Here is a 21,608-nt window from a genome sequence, read left to right as displayed (position 1 = left end):
CGTAGAAGGCCTTTTGGCCCTAGAAAGTTGAAAAGTTGCAGTTCTGAATTTGGAGTTGAGGAATAGCATCCGAAGCCAATGGCGGAAAAAAACAATCTGAGGATGGAGAGGATGCCCATGCGCACTGTAGTCCAGGGGAGGAGTCACCCATCTCGTGATACTTCGAAGACTCTTCCAGGCCAACAAGGTGCAAACATCCGGACCCAACACTAGGCGGCGATCTATGCTAAGATATGAATTCAGCAGCCCACATGCCTCGAACGGGGCACTTTCCATGGTTTCTAGATCACCCTCTTTTTATCCATCTGCGTTGTTGTCCATCAGGGTCCCACAACGGTCTCTCTCCTCCGGTGCCTTCTCAGTCAATCACCAAAGGTTTTCTCACTCAAATTCCTTGATACTTTTGGGAATTTCATCCAAAACTTCACAGTGTCTCCCTTTGCTTCCAGAACCCACAGCGGAAAAAATAACCTGAAGATGGCTACCAGTCATAGAAACTTTGGGTACGCCATCTGACGTCACACAAGGGATGGACCTAGCACCAAATGGTGGTTGATGACACTGCAAAAAAAAAAAAAAAAAAAAAGACAATTCCGGACCCAACCACTAAATGGCAGAATAATGCACAGCATGTGAATCCAGAAAAGTATTCCTGCTGCATAACTGTAGATTATCCCGGTGTGGTTAAAATAAGAAATCTATCCTGTAGTAAGAAGGTGGCTACACTTTATAAGACTGATTTCAGGGTTGGACAAAAACATGTTTCTTATTGTCATTCTGCCCATTTCAACATCCATATTCTTTTGCAGAAGCCTATTAGGCCAAGGTTAACAATATGCTGGAAATATTTCCGAAGACACCGTACAGTTGCAATATATGGAGGGCACCGATACATAAACAACAAAGTTGTACTCCTGCCTAATGTACCACCTTCCCTTACAACAGCTTGACAATGAGAAATGTCCAGTTCACATAACTCTTAAGGTACTCAACATGGAGCATCAAGAACCCTGTCACTTCCCAAATAAATGACAACATCTAGACAGTTGGCCAAAATTCTCTCTATATTTTTTTGCATTTTTTTGCATTAGCGCCATAGACAGATGAACCATAACAGAAACAACTGCTTCAATTCTTCAAAATTTGCGCCTGAGGCTTCACCTTTGGGTGTCTAAATAGTGGACTATTGTGACGCCACAAAAATGTGCCATTCAGGACTGGCAGCCCAGAGGGGGTATCAGTAGCAGGAGAAAAGCCATTTAGATAAATGTCTGTACGTAAATAGGTTTGCAAAGTAAGAGGTAAAAAGAAACCATGGAAAAACAAGAAAGCAAAATCAGCAGAGTAAACTTGCAAACGTGTTCGTGCACAGTGTTCACGCAGAAGGAAATATCTCACATCACACTGTTACCTAAGAGAGCTGGCATTCAACATTTATCCCCCAGACAGAGTCCACTGCTTATGTAAAATACTGTAATGGCCACATAAAGGGACAAGGCTTCCACCATGTGCAAATGTTCAACTGCACTATTGCACATGAGAATGTAAAGTGCATAAGTGAGAATGGAGGTCATTACGAAAGGTCAGTGTTCCATTGTCTGAAGGATGAGTACTGAGACAGGGCCAGGACAAGAGACAATGAAGGCCAGGCCAGGGTAATAGAATGAGCTAGTCACACGTGCACAGATTGGACAATCCACACCAGTCATTCTATTAATTTGTAGGGGAAAACATGGGCATGCAATGCCAAGCATTTGGTAAGTAGAGGACATAACTAGGCATCGCTTGCCATGGTGGTGGGCAGGACAGTGATGGTGGAGTCACACCAATGATTTATGGTGGGGATGATGTTGAAAAAGGCACGCTGTGCTGTCAGTATAAAGGGGGACAATGCTGAGCGAATTACACCGTATGCTGTGTGTAAGAGAAAATGCTTGGCAAATCATGCCACATCAGTGTTTAGGAACAATGATAATCATATATCTTAATCTGTCTGCATAGTACGGGGAAATAGCTTAACTGGGGCACACTGTTATGATTGGTCAAGGAATGCAATGCTATGGTGGCATTAAAGCATGCCATAAATTCAGAGTACGATGAGGAATGTTATAAATGGAGAAATGAATGCCAAGTTGTCAATAAAATTAAAGCAATGTCATGGTGTTAGTACGTGCATGGAATACCATTGCTTGTTTGTAAAAGAATATAAAGCCATTGACATAATAGAATACCATGCTATCAGTGAGTATGAAGGACAATGCTCAGCAGAACAATGTACATTAGAGGTTAGTCTGTGCGTTTAAAGGTGGGGAACAATATCACGCTGTTTATGAAACAACTCTAGAGCAAGCTCAAAAAAAGCTTACCCCAGGCACAGATAATAAGGCTTTAAGAAAACTCTTGATGGTGCAGTGTGGGTACCACTTTTCCCTTTCTGTTGTCTTAGGCCCAGCATAGGGCTGCAGGGTGGCTGAGCTGCGATACTTAAGGCACTAGCAATTTGAAACTAGAGCCAAGCAACAAGACCTACATTCCAATCGGCGAGCGAAGGCCCATTACTGCCTGTCTCCAGGAAGAGGGAAATTAGGCTAAACCCACCTTAATTAAAATCGTTACATATTGGACCAGGAGTCCCACAACGGATGCTCAGCTGCACCTCTTCTCAGGATGCAAGGTTTTATATTTTGCTTAAAAGAACTCGAAACATCCCGCCTTCTCAGACAGTCCGCATTGTACATTTAAATAAAGAAAAACACACAATTTCAACACAACGGATACAGGTGACTATGTGGCTGTACATCCAGCAGACCACAGAGTCCTGGGAGCTTCTGAAGAAGACCACAGAGTAAGAATATGTTGCAATGTGCACCAATTAGCACATACAACAGAGTCCCACATTCGCCCACAAGGGCATGAACAAAAATATGTTCTGGTGGAGTGGCCTCCTGTGCAACCACTCCAGGTTTGCACTCCAAGAACTTTTTCAACCAGGCCAAATGGGAAGTTGTAGGCAGGGGCGACAGGCACTGAAATCTGTTTTTTGGAGTGGGGGGATACGGGGGAAACAATGCATTTTGTTTTCCAGACCACAGAAGTATCAGAGTTCCTGCCTTTCCCCCACACTTGTTAAAGTGTCACTCAGCAGCAGCACAGTTCTCACAAGCAGCATCGCCACAACCTCCAGTGCTCTCCACAACCACTGGAGGCACGGAATGCAAACATCCCTCAGGGCACGGAATGTTGTTAGCCAGCATGTGAGAGTCTGCGGGTGACTCCTCAGCAATGGTCTCAGGAGATTCCACATGGTTGGCAAGTGGAACAGGCACACTGAGATCCAGCACCTTCTTGTTCAAGTCATTGCGTTCAGTCTGCAGAGCTCTGCACAGCTTCTCCAGCCTTTGGATCTTCACCTGCAGACCTTCCAACTCCTTATCCCGAAGCGTCTTCTGCAGAGAAACAAGGAGCAAACATCTGTGAGAAGGAACACTACACGCAGCTCATAAGTTGACCATAGCCCAACATAGGATGCAGTTATTAGTGAAAGGCTATTTGGTTTCAACCTATTTGGTTTTACTACTGCTGAACTAACATGTGCCTCCCTTCACAAATGTATTCCCTTGTATATTTATCACAAATCAGCAAACTGCAGAAAAAACAGATTCATTAAATGTGAAGAGCTAAAAGGCATCTAAAAGACAATGGCAGGTAGGACTCCCTACTTTGGAGGAATTCAGGCTTGCAACTAAAGAAGGAAAATGCTACTTTCCCAGTATGCATCTGTTCTTGGCATGTAGAGCTGTGGAGTCACATGTTATGCATAGATCGCCATCTGGTCCGGACGTTTGCACTTTGTTTTTGTTCAAAGAAGTCTTTCCAGTCACGAGGTAGGGGACTCCTCCTTTCAGTGATAGTGCACATGGGCATCGACTCCATTGTTAGATTGTTTTCCCACAGAGGGTGAGAATGGAATAAGTAAGAGTAGAATAGAGATGTCCATGTGTAATTATCTAAGAAAGATAGTACTGGAACAGATACAGGTAACCGGGGAGGTGGGTGGGCGCATGTGACTCTACAGCTCTACATGCCAAGAACAGATGCATACTGGGTAAGCAGCATTTTCTGTTCGAGGCATGTGAGCTGTAGATCACATGCTATGCATAGACTATATAGCAGTAATCTCCCAAAGCGGTGGCTTACCTGAAGCTGTTACAGTGGTTTGAAATAGTGTACGTAAAACTGCCTGGCCTACATTAGCTTGTTGTCTGGCTAACACATCTACACAATAGTGTTTTGTGAATGTGTGTGGTGTAGACCACGTTGCAGCTTTACAGATGTCATATATGGGAATATTTCCTAAGAAAGCCATAAAAGCCCCCAGTTTGCGAGTGGAATGCGCTCAAGGGGGAAATGGTAAAGTTCTCTTTGCTTTTGCTTAACACATCTGAATACATTTAACTGTCCATCGTGCAATACCTGATTTAAAAATGGGATTGCCTTTGTGTGGTGGAGCAAAAGCCACAAAAATTTGTTTCGTCTTACGAAAAGATTTTGTTCTTTCTATTTAATACATCAGTGCTCTTTTTACATCTAAAGTGTGTAGGGCACGTTCTGCCACAGAATCTGGTTGAGGAAAGAACACAGGCAACTCAACAGATTGGTTGATGTGGAAGGCAGAAACTACCTTAGGTAAAAATGTAGGATTAGTATGAAGAACCACTTTGTTTTGGTGTACTTGTAAAAATGGTTCTTCTATGGTTAGTGCCTGAAGCTCATTCGCTCTCCTGCGTGATGTGATAGCAATGAGGAAAGCTACTTTCCAAGTGAGAAACTATAGTTCACATTTATGTAAAGGCTCAAAGGGTAGACCGATTAGCCTAGTAAGGACAATATTAAGAGTACACATTGGGTCTGGTGGAAATATTGGAGGAATAACTTTTTTGAGCACGTCCATGAAAGTGTTAATAGCGGGCCCTCTGAAAAGGGACAGATGTTGTCTATTTTGAAGATAAGCAGCTATTGCAGCGAGATGTACGCGTATAGACGTGTACACAAGTTGAACGTTGTAAATGTAGAAGATAAATTATATTTTGAATACAAGCATCAAGTGGAATGACATGGTTGTTATTAAAATAAGTCACAAACTGCTTCCATAACAAGCTCTTGTAGTAGGTCTTCTAGCCTCTTTAATACTATTCATACAGTCTGGTGGAAGATTTAGGTAACCAAACTCTATGACTTCAGGTGCCATATCGCAAGATTGAAAGGTTTGGAATCTGGATGTATTAACTCTCTATGGCTCTCGGTGAGGAGACTGGATGAGAGATGTAGCTTTTGTTGAGGAACTACTGACAGTTCTAAGAGGGTAGTGAACTAAGATTGGCAAGCCCAAGTGGGAGCTTCTAGGTTTAATGTGATGGATGTTTCCCTGAGCTTCCGAACCACTAGTGGAATGAGTGGGAGAGGCGGAAAAGCATAAGCAAATATCCCTGACAAGCTCATACATAGAGTATTGCCTTTGGATAACCGGTGTGGATACCTGGAGGCAAAGTTTGGGCATTTTGCATTTTGGTGTGTGGCGAACAGATCTATGCCTGGTAAGCCCTACGTCTGAAAGAAGGGGAGGAGAACTTGAGGGTGAAGTTCCTATTCGTGAATTTGTTGTCTCTGTCTGCTGAGGAGATCTGATTGTCCACTCCTGGGAGATGTTCCGCTAGAAAAATAAATCTTGTGATGAATGGCCCATTTCCAAAAGTCTTGCGCAAGGTGGGACAGTTGGAGAGAGTGTGTTCCTCCCTGTTTCTGTATGTAATAGATTGCTGCCATGTTGTCTGTGCGTATCAGGACAGCTTTACCTACAAGGTGAGTTTGGAAGGCTTTGAGCGCCAAGAAGAGTGCTAACCGCTCCAGATGATTTTTGTGGAGAAGCTTTTCCTTTTGACTCCACAATCCTTGAATTGTGCGAGTTTGGAGATGAGCTCCCCAACCAGTGTGCAATGCATCTGCTGTTAGCACTGTCTGTGGAATCGGATCGATGAAAGGCTGCCCATTTGTAAGGTTGTGTGGATTCCACCACTGCAGAGAGCGATGAGTGCGGCTGTCCACCAACACCAGATCTGTCAATAGACCGTGAGCCTGATTCCACTGACGTGCTAAACATTCTTGAAGGGAACGCATTTGCAGTCTTGCATAAGGAACTATCATGATGCAAGATGCCATCATTTCTAGTAGTTGCATGAGTACCAGAGCTGGTAATGAGTGATTGGTTTGGAATTTGGAAATGAGTACCTGAATATTGTTGGATTGGGATAGGCTACAGCTTTTTGTTTATCTAGAAAGGCCCCTAGATATGCTTGTGTATTGGAGGGCAGAAGATGGTATTTTGACAGATTGACTGTAAATCCGAGGTTGTGCAGTCAGAGTACTGGTGCTTGAGTGTGCTGTAGGCACTTTGAGAGCGTGCTGGCTTTGATAAACCAGTCGTCTAAATATGGGAAGACGTGAACATGTTTTCTTCGCAGATGTGCAGCGACTACTGCCAGGCATTTGGTAAATACTCTGGGAGCAGTAGGTACGACGAATGGAAGTACCTTGAATTGATAATGTTGCCCCGCTATTACAAACCTGAGGTATTTGCCATGAGCGAGATGTAATGGAATATGGAAGTATGCGTCCTTTAAGTGCAGAGTGGACATAAAGTCGCCTTGTTGTAACAGAGGAAGTACCTGTTGGAGAGTGACCATACGGAAGTGATCTGATTGAATGTAGAGTTTTAATTCTCTGAGGTCTAATATAGGCCTCAGAGAAGCGTCCTTTTTGGGAATTAGAAAATAAAGAGAGTACACCCCTGTCCCCTGATATTGTAGTGGGATGGGTTCTATAGCTCCTTTTTCCAGAAGAGGTTGTACCTCTTGTTTGAGAATGTGTAAATGTTCTGGGGATAGTTTGTGAGTTAGAGTTGGAATGTTTGGAGGGTTACTTGTAAGCTCCAGGCAGTAACCAGATTGGATAATTTGTAAAAACCCATTTGTCTGATGTGAATGAATTCCAGACTGGGGAAAAATGAGAGGGACATTCCCCGACAGGTGTTGGATGATCGGGGGAAACAAGTCACTGCTTATTTGTGGCTGGGGAAGTACGGGGTGTATTACCTTTCCCTCTTCCTTTGCCATTGTTTCCACCAAAACCACCTAGAAAATAACCTCTGGGTGATTGACTATTGCCTCTATATGAGGTAGAGGACCCGTCAGTAGGGACAGACTTTGAGCCTCCCCTGTAGAAGGTTAGGAGAAATGATCCACAATTGGATGGGGTTTCTAGCGCTCCCATAGATTTGGCTACTTCAGTGTCCTTCATTTTTCTAATGAAGTGTCCACTGTTGGACCAACTAAATGCCCCTTATCAAAAGGTGAATTTAAAATGGATGTTGAACCTCTGGTTTAAAACCGGATACCCTAAGCCACGCGTTGCGTCTGAGAAGGATACTGGTGTTAATAGCACGTGAAGTAGTGTCTGCTGCATTTAGAGCACACCTGATTGATGTATTAGAAATAAGTTTCCCTTTCTGAATGAGGTCATGAGCGTTGGATTCATTAGGAAGATATTGCATCAGTTGTTCTAGCTCATTATGTTATGTTATGTTAACACTTATAATGAGCACGGATACTCAAGTGTCCCAGCATGGAATCCAACTGTCAATGCAAGGGAGCTGAGAAGACCTGTGGATTAATTAAAGAGCAGAGTCTTTAGCTGCTTCTTAAACAGCCTGGGGTCTTGAGTATTCCGCAGTTCATAAGGAAATTAATTCCAGGCTTCATAATGAGCTGTCATATCTTGCCAAGAGTGCTTGTGTGTTAGCTATGCACCAATGATTGGCCGCTTGTGCTGCTACCCTCTTGCCTGAGGCATCTATTAATTTAGATTCCTTATCGAGAGGCAGAGCGTCTCCCGTTGACTGAGAATTTGTTTGTTTCCGAGCATTCTTTAGCACCAACGAATCTAGTGGAACCAGACCTCTAATAAAAATTGGATCTGTAGGAGCCACAGTGTATTTTTTGTCCACTCTAGGTGTGAGTATCCTAGCTCGCACTGGATCTTTGAACACCTCATCTGTATGCTTTAACATACTCTTGACCATAGGTAGTGTATATATAGTTTTTTGTGTCTCAAATAGGAAATCTTCCTCAAGAGGCTCCTTATGGAATTGCACCCCATGATGTTGTGCAGCTCTATTAAGCAATTCTGTAAACCGCACATTATCATCTGGAGGAGAAGGTCTAGATGGGTATAGATCTGGATCATTGTGGTTATTAGGATCCGTGTTATAGTCTACCCAAGGGTCTGGAGCATAATCTTGTGGAACCTCCCTGTGTGCGTCATCATCAAGATCCCCATCGTCATCATCCTGCTGAACTGGAGATTGTGGCTGCGGGGAATTTGTGGGTGTTATAAGAAGGTTAGGATCAATATGTGGAGGAGGTGAGGAAGGGGAAAGAGGTGGAGGTGAAGTATTTTCCCTCTAAAGAGAGAGAATATGGGGACTATGGTAAGATTCCTCAATTTCTGGTTTTCTTTTTTCCTGGCAGCTATGCAGAAAGGTGCCCTGTTTTTGGGTTAATAACTAGTTCCTTTTGTTTGGGGTACGTGTTAGCAGGTAGAACGTTCAAACTAAGCTCTTTGGGTGGAGGAGGAACTGACTTTTCCTTTGGGGCCATAATTTTCGGCATCGAAGATTTTGGTGCAGACGTTTTTCGGAGCAGAGGATTTTGATGCAGAGGATTTCGGCTCTTATGATTTAGGATCCGAAGTGTGTTTTGGGGCCAAAGTTTTGGAGGGATCAGTTGGCTCATCTTTTGGTGACAAAGTCTTGGCTTCGGGCCCTGAAAAAGGTCCTGAGCCAAAAGGCTTTACTAATTGTTTCGGTGCCGAGCCCGGTGTTGGAAACTTTATCTCGGTGCCAACCTTGGCCCAAAGGCAGAGGAGGGACTGGAGCCTTTTTAAAGGGTACTTTTTAGGGCAGAGGAGTATCTTTACTCACGGTACGCTGACCGGGTGTGATGTCTTCCTCGATGTCGGAGTCTTCCTCGGACACGTCAATTTGTTGTTCCTCCTCTGCCTCGGCTCCAGGTGCTTCGAGGATCTCTTATTCGATATCTTCTCCGTACAGGTCTGGAGCGGAGTATATGTAGTCTTTCTGTTGATACATCTTGTGACGTCGAAACCCGACGGTCACGGAGCATTTTTTTTATCGAACGGATCGGCAGGCTTCGCAGTGGTCTTCGTTGTGCTCATGCGATAAACACAAATAGCACACATAGTGAAGATCGGAGTGGGGGTACTTGGAGTTGCACCCGGTGCAGAATTGGAATGGAGTCCGATCCATCTACAGCAAATTCGGTCGACGCGGCTAGGCCCAAGGGCCTTGCACAAGGTTTTCTGATCGAAGTTGTGAAATAGATTTGATACGTGAAGGCAGGAATACGCGATTGAGAATCAAGGAAAGTGGATTGCACACTGAGTGGAACTCAAGAACGGTGTAGAACCGGAGCACAGCAATTCACGTCCGAACCCGATGGCGGAAAAAACGACCTAACAATTGAGTCGATACCCATGCACACTATTACCGAAAGGAGGAGTCACCTACCTCACGACTGGAAAGACTTCTTCGAACAAAAACAAAGTGCAAACGTCCAGGCCTAACACCAGTTGGCGATCTATGCGTAGCATGTGATCTACAGCTCACATGCCTCGAACAATAAGTTACTTACCTGTAACTCTGGTTCTGCAGTATGGGTAGCTTTCATAGATTCACATGTTTGAATCATTCCCCGTCAAAGTGACAGTGCCACAATAAAATTAGAAAAGCAGTGTAATGCTAAACATAGCTTTTAAAAACTACAGAACCTTCACTATAGAACATATACCTATCTTTTAAAAGAAACCAAACTCCAACCAATCAATCAGGTTGCTGCACCCTCTAGAGGCTTCCCCTCAGTGGCTTCACTCTCTCAGATTTATTTAGCACAAGTGTGAATATGAAACAATATCAAAGATAGGTGAGCCTCTCATGGGAGGAGGGTGAGTTGCATGTGACTATGAAAGATACCAATACTGGATAACCACAGTTACAGGTAAGTACCTTAGTTTGTTCTCCAGTATTGGATCTTTCATAGATTTATATGGTTGAATCAGAATAAATAGCAGTTAAACAGTACAGTATATATAAACATACATATACAAATATGAATATATGCAACGTTAGTGTGGGGGAAATGGTGACGTTACTATGGTTTGGATGGGGGGCTTCGAGCGTGGGGGAACTGTCCTATCTATAGCCCTGGTGTGTGGTAAAGGGGTTCAGATACAGCGCCATGTCCCAGAAGAAGTTGGCATGTTATCATATATGGACAAGGGGCAATGTTTTGTACAATCTCGGCGATGGTGGGAGGGGGGAAGATAGGGTGTGATGAACAATCTGCTGTGACATGCTTGTACTGTTTTTATGGTTTTAAAAAGCAAATAAAATATATTTAAAAGAATATAAGCAACGTTAAATATGCACAATATAAGAGCGGGTGGCAGGGTATAAATTGCAAAGAGAGCTCATCTTTACTAGAAGAGATGACGTAACACTGCCTGGCCCACTTCCGCATCTTTGAACACTGTGGAATCCGAGCAGAAGTGCTGTATAAAAGTTTGTCTACTCTTCCATGCTGCTGCTATGCAGATGTCCTGTATGGAGACACCGGCGAACAAAGCAGTAGACGTCGATACACTTCTAATAGAATGTGCTCGTAATTTAGTCTGTAAAGGTTTGACAGCTTCTTGATGAAAGAAATGTACAGCTGCCGCTATCCACCTTGCTATGCCTTGTTTGGAAAGCGGACAATCTTTCCTTGGAGGTACTGTATGACACTAGCAGCTGATCTGATTTACGAAATTGTTTTGCCCAGAGAAGATAAACTTCAAACATCTTTAAATATTCAAAGAATGTATCGTTCTTTATGCTACATCTTTTCAAGCTGGAAAGAATGTTTTTAATACTATGGTTAATTTAAATGGAATCCTGATGGCACCTTTGGAATAAATCTTGGATTTGTTTGTAGGATCACTATTTATCTCCTGAACTTCATAAAAGGCCACTCAATGGGGAGTGCTTATAATTGACTTACTCTCCTTGCCGATGTTATGGCCGCCAAGTGTAGTTTAATTGCGGCATGAGTGAGACTTGACTGTGCAGATGTAATAAGTAAGGAAGAATCTCCTCCATGTAGATTATATAGAGTGTATTTACATTTTTGGCAGCAGATACAAAAATGCTTTCATTTAAGATTAAAAGTCTTGTTAGTACTATCTGCTCTAGCTTTTTCCACGACGTCTTTGCATTCTCTTGAGATGTTCGAGTGTGCAAATTCATTGTATTCATTCTAAGTGTAAGGAGTTTGTGTCCGGGTCAAGTACTTGACTTTGGTTCATCTTCAGTAGATAAGGAAGTGGTTGTAGTTGGATGTGCTGTTTCTCTGACAGGGGAAGTAGCTCTGTGAACACATGTGCCTGGGCCATCTCAGGCATTAAGATTTATCCTGCAAGGTTCCACTTTCATCTTCCTGAGAACCCTCGTTAGGAGAGGTATCAGAGGAAAAGCGTAGGCAAAGATTCTGGACCATGCTATTAAAAATGCATTCCTCAACAACCCTGTTTGTGAATGCCAGCTTGAGCAGAATAGGCATTTCTAATTTTGGGAAGTCGAGAACAGGTCTAAATTTGGTCTGCTCCATTGAGGAAAAATGTCTGACAGAACCTTTTGAATGATTTCCCATTTGCTGCAGTTTTTCAACCTGCTTAGTGTCTGCAATGACATTCAGTTGCCCAGGCACATGTTCTACTTTTAGCCTTTTCTGATGACTGACTGACCATTCCCATATCTTATGTGCATCTCAAGAAAGTTCTTGGGATATTGTGCCCCCTTTTTGTTGATATAATACATAGTTGTGGTGTTGTCTGTGCAGATGAGCACTGCTGATCCTTGGCAGAAACACTGGTAAAGCTAGGTCCACTGCTTTGAGTTCCAGAAGGTTGATATGCAGAAGTAACTGAGATGGCTCCCATTTGCCGTTTGCTTGCAAATCTTGAAAGATGAGCTCCACAAACCTCTAAGAAAGTATCTGTTGTGATTACCAAAAGCGGAACTTGAGGTATGAAGATTAGGCCTGTGGAGAGATTTGCCTCATGAATCCACCAAGAAAGTGCTGCTCATATTCCTTGAGTGACGCAAATTGCATCAAAGAATCCTTGCATTTGGATATATTACCGGTCTAGTTCTTCTTGTAATTGTTGCAATGGAAGGCAGCAGAACAGTACCAAAGAAATGCATGGGGACATAATTTCTAAGAAGGATTTGAATAGGCAAACTAAAGTGACTTTTATCCCAAGTGCTACACGGCCCAAATGCATTTATTTATTCATTTTGTTCATATTTCTGCTGTTCGATATGCCTTGTCCTTCACTATATGCAGAGTAGACCACAGGAAAGCTATTGTAATGGATGGTTGAAGGACTCATTTTTGTGGGTTCAACGTAAGGCCTAAATTCTTGAAAAGACGTAGACATGCCTTGGTTGACTTCTTTGGTGCTTGATAAAAAGGCGTTTTGACCAACCAATCATCTAGGTATGGGAAGACTTGGTGTTCTTACTGTCTCCGGAACGTAGCTACTGGAGCCCGGCACTTCTTGAAAATACAGGTAGCTGGTTTTAGACAGAAGGGGAGAACTTTGAACAGATAACGGCTGCCGGCTACTATAGACCTTAAACATTTTCAATAGCATGGATGAACTGGAATATGGAAATAAGCATCTTGGAGGTCTGATGTTGTCATATAATCTAAATGGTACAGAAGTTGAATGAGGTCTCGAATCAGGACCATGCGAAATCTCTGTTTTCTTAGATATTTATTTAAGTTTCACAAATCCAGAATGAGTCTCCATTCCCTGACTTCTTTCTGATCAAGAAGAAACAGGAGTGAACACTCCTTTTCTGGTTTCCAGGGTCTTGTTCTATGGCTCCTATGTTGGGCACGTTTTTTTATTTATTTTTTGCAGAGTTTTATATAGCGCGAACTAGACCCGAACCGAATCAGGTATCAGAGAGCTTTACATATCACCAGTTACGTTACATGAGGACACACATACATTTTAGGCAATACATACATACACATACATTTTTGTTTTAGGTTTGGACTTCTAACTTCAGAAGATGCAGAAGCTTTGGTGTTGCATATAGGGCTGGAGTCTGTAGCGGTTTTTAAATGAATTCCAGTGTCTGACCTTATGCAATTATGGTCCATCACCCTCTGTTTTGTTAATTCTCTCCATTCGGATAAGTGATTGGAAATTTGGTCTCCGAAGCATAAAAGAGGAGATGGAACTGTAGCCGTTGCTGGTCCTCTGTCTCTGCCACCTTCCTGGGTCCTTACCCTGTGGACTTTGTTTTCTTCTCTGGGTTTGCCTTGCATAGGCTTCTGAAGGAGGTTGTATCTGTTAGTGTTGAGTTTGTATCTGTTAGTGTTGGGTGTCGAAACTGTTGTAATATAGGTTGGTGTGAAAAAAATTGGGTTCTGTTGCAGTACCCCCTCCACTTTTTTCCTGGCTTTTGATGCAAATTTGACTGTAGAGTACTGGGTCCCTGCTGTCCAGGTTCCCAGTCACAGTTTTCTTTCCCTAAAACTGTCCCTTGTTTGGTCCCACTTCAGCTACCCCCTGTAAGTCCTTATTAAGTGGTACTCCTGGAACTTAGGGCACTGGGACTAAAGAAGGTACCCTAGGGCTGCAGCACCAGTCAGTTGTGCCAACCTAGGGGCCCCTCACCCAGGCCATGCAAACTGCCACTGCACAATGCACATGCTAACAATGCACTATATGCCATGCCAAACAGCACTGCCTCAGGTATAGATATGTCACTCCCCCTATGAGGCCTTACAAGCCCTAAGGCAGGGTGTACTATATCTTAGGTGTGGGTATATCTCCATGAGCAATATTTAAGCCTATTCCTAGCTACTGTAAGTACCAGGGAAGCCATAGAGAGCACATGATGTGGAACCTCGACAACTCGACTACCCCAGCACCATGATGGCTTTTCTGAACCCAGAAGTATTTGGTACCAAACTATTCTCCAAAAACCCACACTGATGTCAGTGTGGGATTTATTGAATCAGGTACTTAAAGGGCACCGCAGAGGTGCCCCCTGAAAACCTACCAACCCTGGTGTGGCCAAAAACTGGCTTTAGGTATTCTGCCACCACCAGACATGTTTCTGCGACCAGAAACATTGCACATCCAGAGCAGAAGTATCACACCTCTTCCGCCAGGATGGGCATAGTGCTCGAGAGGGATGCTTCAAAGGCTTTCCCTGCCGCCTTTGTGATGTGACCCCCAGCCTCTGCTGCTAGCAGCATGTGGCAGCACCTGGTCAGGTCACCTGGTCAGCACTATGGTAAAGAAAACTGGCAGGAAACCTAGTAGAATAGGCAGTGTACCCACCCATGCCAACTCCACCCCTAAGGTAGGGGAGGCATGGTGAAGCACATCTTTCAGTCCCCACCATCTTGAAGATGGGGACAACCCTCCCATCAGCGACAAGATTATGCCCGCTCCCACAGGATGGTGGCATAATTGAACGTGTAGTTACCACAGGTAAGATACACATTGGCGCTACCTGCTACTCCCCTAAATCTAGTATTTAGGTGGCTCCCCCAGACCCTGAAACTAGTTCCTGCCAACTAAAGAAGAAAAAGGACGAAGAAGTCGCAGTGCAGAGGAAGACTGAAGATGCCTACTGACTTGGCCCCAGCCCTACCGACCTGTCTGCAGTCTTTGAGAACCTTGCAAAGAAACTACATCTGTCCAGCAGTCAGCAACCTCCACAAACCATGGCAGAACTGACTTCCTCTGAAGAAGACCAGAACTCCAGAGGACAGCGGCTCTGTCCACAAAGCAAACACCAAGGACTCTGGTGCCCTTCGGAACTGGGATCCTTGACCACTCTGCACCAGACGACTCCGGCCTGTGTCCAGATGACGCACCAATCCAGATAAGGTTACCCAGAGATCCGGAGTCCAAGCCCAGCATTGGCTGACACCTCCTGGACAACGCCTGCAGACCGAATCCAGAGGCTCCCCTGACCGGCTCCGGCAAGAAGAATCCAATGTCAAAGGACACACCTGCACCCAAAGCCCCTGGGCCTTGGTGAGCTGAATCAATAGTGCCCCATGGACCCTCAACACCTAAACGAACCTCTGCTGTGTCTCGTTTCCTCTGTGCAGTCTTCGGTTCGACGCCTGCAGCCTGTTTGTCAAATCAAGATTTCCCACTGAAAAGCATTGGTGAGGATGCAGTGTTTGCAGCCTGCACCCGCCGTCCCTGTGTCGCTGGTGGTGTAAGTTTGGTGCTGCCTGGTAACCCCCCTGTGCTTGCTAAAACCCACAAAGTTTGGACCCTGCAACTGATCTACTTACCTGCAAGCGGTGTGGTTTCCAGCATCCCCAGACACAATTGAAACGTATTGGGCCTATATCCAAATTTGACCTCTGCACCCGGCTCCCCTTGGTTCAGACTTTGTGCTCACAGGAACCTTGCCCTCTGATGATCTTAACCCCTGAAGACTGGAACTGTAAGTTGGATACTTACCTATGAAACCGCATTGTTGGTTTCTTCCATAGGCTAACATTGAACGGTTAGAAAATTGCACTGTGTCGACTTTTAAAAGAAAGTATTTTTTCTGAAAAATTTACTTAACTTTTTGCAAAAATCTTGGTCTTGAAATAAACTCAAACAAAGCTTCTTTTTCTAAAATTGGCGTGGATCTCCTTTTTGAGTTGTGTGTCAGTTATTTGTCAATGTGTGTGCAATAAGTGTCTAACACTCCTCTGTGTTCGGCATAAGACTGCTCACTCACACTACCACTAATAGAGCACTTTGGGTTTACATTGAGCCCTGTACACTTCTAGGGGAATCTCTGGACTAGGGTAGTCTTCTATACTGAGTACCCAAAGACTTTGCTGTATCAGTATCTGCCTTTGATTGTAAAGCTTTATCAATATGCTTCCCAAAAAGAGCAAAACATCATATGATACATCCAAAATGTTGATCTGCTCTTCAAGTCTGAAAGAAGTGGCCTTCAACCACAAATGCCTCCATAGGACTGCTGCTCCTACTAGCAGTCTGAAACTTGTGCACCCAATGTCCAAAGAGCAGTCAATGATTTCAGAGGAGGCTCGTTCTCCTTCTTGCAGATTTTTTTTTCTGATTTAAAGTCATCTGGCAGATGGTCTATGTATGGTGCCATGTCTGACCCCCCTGTAAGGCATAGCATTCAAGTATTGCCAAAGAATTAGCCGCTCACAGTTAATGCTGACAGAGGAATAGCTTTTTCAGATGTTATCCAAGCGCTTTCCCTCTCCTCTCTATCACGTTGTGCAGATATCGGTGCTAATGGGTTTTTTCAAATAGCGGTGGGTCGCTTGTGTTACTATTGAGCCAGTCCTTGGGTGCCCAATTAGGCAAGCTGGGGAATTCTCAGGAGATATATATTTTTTTCAATTGTGGCAAAACTGCAGCTACTGTTACTGGATTTTTCATTGATTTAATGCCTTCCTCCTCTATATAATCCACAATTGGAACAGCTCTTATGGTTTTGCAAGGGATCTCTTTAAAATCGCACAAAAAAATTGTCTGATTGTTTCGTAGTTATCGGAAGGTCAAACCTTTGCAACTCGTTCTAGGAAATGATGAAATCCTCCTATATCTTCAGGTGGGAAATCAACAGATTGTGGTACAGAAGACATGATGCCATCTACTGGAATATTTTTTAATTGTGATGTATGCCTTTAAGAAGTGGCTGTTGATAGAGTATGTGACGTTTGCGGAGTCCAGGGTTGTATTTGTGGAGATTGAGGAGGGACAGTAACCTGTCTAGGTGAGGCCAATGTAGTTGGGAATCTTTTGTAGTAGTCTGTAAGCAAGTCTGTTACTAGTACTCTTGGTACACATACCATGTGCTCCTGAAACTGTTTTATGTGGATATATGTGGAATTCATCTGTTTAAGGAGTCACTCTTGTTGAGAGGGATAATACTCCTTCAGCCTGCTGGCACTTAACGTGCAGCTCCAATGGACCATGTGCCACACCAAACAGGCCATCGTCTTCAGACTCGTCTTCATCTAGAAGGTGACTAGGTGGTAATGGGGATACTATACCTGGAGATGCGTGCTCTGGCATTAGAGAAGCAAACTTTCTCTACTTTTTTCTTCATTTTTCCGTCATCATCAATGTCATTTACGATGGTCTTGTAGGCTTCGTGGATGGTATTGTATTGTTGTCACTGTTGATGATGTTACTGCTGACGAAGTAGTAACTAACTTAACCGTTGATGGTATAGTCGCCGTCGACTGTGTCGACGTTTACGTGGTTGTCTTCATCAGTGAAGTGACTATGATCACCGTAGTCACTGTTGTCATGTGGATGCCGTTGCCAACAGAGCAGTAGACGATTTCTTCGTCGATGGTGTACTCGCATATGATTTCTCAGTCAACGGTGCTGGCAATATATATATTTTTTTGGGGGGGGAACCTGAGGAGATGTTTATTTTTTTACTCGTAACAAAAACGGTATGCAGTTCCCAAGAAGGGAGGTATCAGGTTAGATGTATGGGAACCAGAAGTGGTGAGGTGGTTCCTTTTTTGGAACTAGGGCCCTCACACACCCAAATGGGAGTCATGCTTCAACATCGGGCTTGCTCCTCGTAGGCCAGCGTTGTAATGGCCAACGGGCACCCTTGAAGGGGTTCTTTATTGGGGATATTTTGTACCAATGCAGTCTGTGAAGTGCAGGGAAGGGCCCTGGGTGTAGATTGAAGGAAATGTAGATGTGTGTAGTGAAGAGAGACATTAAAATAGACACAGCAATTCTCTAAAAAGGGGTTTTATTCAGCAATTTTGCTTGTCCAATTAGAAAAGTGATGCCCACCATTGGAGACAATGATCTATGTTAGCCCAGGAGTCTAAAAGGTAGATAGGTTTCTTGCCATCGTGGAGTCAGTAAGGATCAATGGGCAATTAGTCAGGACTGAGAGAATCTAATCTACACAATGTTTGGGACCAAATCGTGAACACTATGGAATCCAAACACTAAGCACCCAAACATGATGTACTTTAAAAAGAGGTTGACCCGAAAGGGTAATGGGTGAAATTGACACTACTGAATCATTTATTCATAATACATGTTACATGGCCAGGCATGCAGCAAGCCTCCCACTGTGATCAGGTCACACAGGGAGTGATAAAAACAGCTATGGTGAAACACGTGGCAATCAGATTACAAAATATAAACACGGTTTCAAACACCGTCAACAGCTAGGAAGAATCACTCACCCAATTTGGGTAATCTATATGCCACCTCGAGTGAGCGTTAGAGACACGCTAAAGTTTAGCGTGCTGTGGAAACAGAATTAAAAAACAGTAGAGTGCCCCATAGACTAACGTAATGTTAAAGACATTGCAAGCGGTACCCTGGTACTCACATGGTCTTGGCGATACTGCACCTGCAAACTACCCTGTCTCTAGTGTCTCGGAAAGTGAGAGCAGGGGGGAGGTCAGTGGCTTATATCCGTTTTTTCGCTCATAAAATGCTATCAGCTGATGGTCTATGCGTTCATTGGCAAGTGCAGTTATGAATACATAGGCTCAATATTGGGCGAGTCACCATGTAGAGCTCCCAACCCCGTGACTGCAGAGCATCCACATGGGGTGCCAGATATAAAATCAAGGAGCAGTTGGGGTTGATGACGAAGGGACCAATGTACCCAAACTTTCTCCACCATCTCAAAATCACACGCTGCAGCAGTTAATGGGTTTAATCATGTCGGAATACTCGAACGCATAGGAGCGGCTCGTGTGGGGACATGGTCCGCTGCATCGGCTTTGGAAAACCCCACCCACGTCATGGGCGGGCAGGGTGAGGGGGACGAGCCTCCTGTCTGGTGTGTCTGCGTTCGTCAGATACACAAAAAGGAGAGTGAAGTCAAGAAAGGGATTACATTGAAAATGTGGGTGATGAATCCTGAATGAGGCGACACAGGGGTCAACTAGGGGAGGACAAACTGTCTTTTCATCTGTGGGGGCATAGTAACAGAGTAATACATAGAGATGCATCACATAGATAAAAGCAAAAAGGAACAGATACAAGTCAATAGGGAAAGGCGAAAATGCAATCTCCCTTATATGACATGGAAGGCATTCCTGTGTTGTGTATATAGTGTACTGCCAATAATAAGGAAATTGATAAAAAAATAAGTAGTTGCCAGTCACATAAATGGAGGGTAGTCTCAAGGATGCGCATATCCCCTCCCCCAGGTTTGTCCTCATTGAGTCCCTGAATGTGGGTTGACAACCGGAAAATCCAATGTTGTTCTCTCTTGAAAAGGGCATCTTTTCTGAAATTGGAGGGGGGCTTCCAACACTGTCCTTCGTATATCATCAGTTAAGTGCCCTTGGTTGACAAAATGTGCACACATCTTCGTCCTAGTCTATCTTACATTTATTTTGAGAGTTTTATACAGCGCGAACAAGATCTTTGCAGATATCAGAGCGCTTTACAAGTAAAAATACAAAGTAGAAATACAAAGTAATAAAGCGTATATACAAAGTAATATATGAGGTAGTTAGGTACAAGTTACATAGGTAGGTCAAAGGACATGAGGTAGGTTACAGGTGTGGTAGTGTAGGTACACTGAGAGTAGACAAACAATTGCGTCAATAGCATAAAGTGCGATACCAAGGAGCATATACTTGCTTAAGCGTGTTTAGAGTATTTAGAGTTTAAAGGTGGGCCAAGTTGAGGTGGGTGTGTGCAGGATGTATAGTCCCACAGGTGCGACAGTAGAAGGGATGTAAAGATCGTTGAGGTGGAGAGGGTAAAGTGTGCAAAGTCAACCAGGTGCGTCAACACTATAACAATATACATAATCAACCAGGTGCAACGAGCATTATAACAAAATACAAAGAGTGAGCGTATACAATTACGTAATTCGATAATACGGGTGGTACAATAGGCCAAGGTCGGACAGGCCTTACAGAGCAGATTTATGAGTGATACGGAGTAATAGGTCATGTGTATTTTGCCATGAGGATCGCTTTAACTTCTTTCTTAAAGATTGTATTGGAGGAGATGAGTCTCGTTTCAGGAGGGAGTGAGTTCCAGATCCTGGGTGCCATTCCTGAAAAGGAACGTTTATACGTTTTTTCCTTCCGAAATCTTCGAGGTTTCAGCAAAAGATTGTTTGTGCTCCTAGTAGTTCGGGAGCCACCCGAAATTGTCAACTTTTGAGTGAGGTAGGCGGGTGAATTCAGATGCACAGCCTTGTGTGTCATGCATGCAATTTTCAGTTGAATTCTGGCTTCAAAAGGTAGCCAGTTCAGTGATTTAAAGTCCGGGGAGATATGCGAGTGTTTTTTTGAGCCTGTGACTAGTCTCGCTGCGGCGTTAAGGGACGCTCGTAGGGGTGCCGTTGTAGTTAGGGGGAGCCCGCAGAGGGCGGTGCTCCCGTATTCTATGTGCGGGATGACTATAGATTGAACTGCAGTTTGGAAGTCTTTGGCAGGAAGGAAAGGTTTAAGTTTTCTCAGGGTATTGATTTGGAAGTTCGCTCCTTTGGTTGCCTTGCTGATGTGCTGCTGCATGTTGAGATTGGTGTCAAGTGTTATGCCTAAAGATTTTGCTGAGTCTACTACGATGGGCTGTACATTTAGAGCCGTTAATTGCTTAAGCCATGTTTGAGCCGTGGATATTTTAGCGGGAGGTGAGATCAGGAGGAACTCGGTCTTCAGAGCATTGAGTTTGAGGTGATTCTCAGCAAGCCAGGATTGGGTGTTTCTGATCGTGGTGTTCAGCAGCATGATGTCCTTGGGAGATTGTATTTTGAGATAAAGTTGGGTGTCGTCGGCATACATGTGAAAGTGCACATTAGAAGCCTGTAACAACGTAGTGAGAGGTTCCATAACTAGGTTGAACAGTGTTGGGGAGAGGGAGGATCCTTGAGGGACGCCTAGCGATACAGGTACCGGAGAGGACAGCAGGTTGTTGCTTTTGATTCTTTGTGTCCGGTTGTGTAGAAATGAGGTGAACCACTTTAGAACAGTCCCAGATATGCCCATCCTTGTGTTTAACAGTTCGAGTAAGTTCTCATGTTTAACTGTATCGAATGCTGAGGAGAGATCCAGAAGGATGAGGAGACAGGTATCATTTTGGTCTAGGATTTGGAGGGCATCGTCCACTATGTGAGTCATGGCAGTTTCGGTACTGTGCCCTGCTCGGCAGCCTGACTGATGAGCGTTTAGGAGGTCAAACTTATCTATGTGTTTAGTCAATTGTAGTTGTACACATTTTTCCAACAGTTTAGCGAGAGTGGGGATGTTTGTGATAGGTCTGTAATTGTTTAGATCAGTGGGGTCTGCTGTTGGTTTTTTTAGTAGCAGTGTGACTTGCCCTACTTTGAGGGCGTTGGGGATGGATCCTTGTTGAAGAGAGCTATTGATAATCTTAGACCAGAGTGGGAGAAGCCA

The 21,608-nt window shown here is 44.0% G+C and overlaps 1 protein-coding gene across 3 annotated transcripts in view; it reads right to left on the bottom strand.

Annotated features, from left to right (window-relative positions):
• Nucleotides 1–1,046: 1,046 nt before the first annotated feature.
• TXLNA (taxilin alpha) overlaps nt 1,047–21,608 on the bottom strand; it is a 141,257-nt gene continuing 120,695 nt past the window's right edge. For all 3 annotated transcript variants that reach the window (XM_078680693.1, XM_078680694.1, XM_078680695.1), the window contains exon 11: nt 1,047–3,446. In XM_078680693.1, the coding sequence (XP_078536819.1) occupies nt 3,135–3,446 (312 nt within the window). In that variant the 3' untranslated portion in view covers nt 1,047–3,134. The remainder of the gene's footprint in view (nt 3,447–21,608) is intronic.

The sequence above is a fragment of the Lissotriton helveticus genome, chromosome 3_1 (genome assembly GCF_964261635.1).
Source record: "Lissotriton helveticus chromosome 3_1, aLisHel1.1, whole genome shotgun sequence".
Classification (NCBI taxonomy): Eukaryota; Metazoa; Chordata; class Amphibia; order Caudata; family Salamandridae; genus Lissotriton; species Lissotriton helveticus.
Note: the sequence above shows the minus strand (reverse complement) of the source record. Positions and strands in the feature narration are given on the sequence as shown.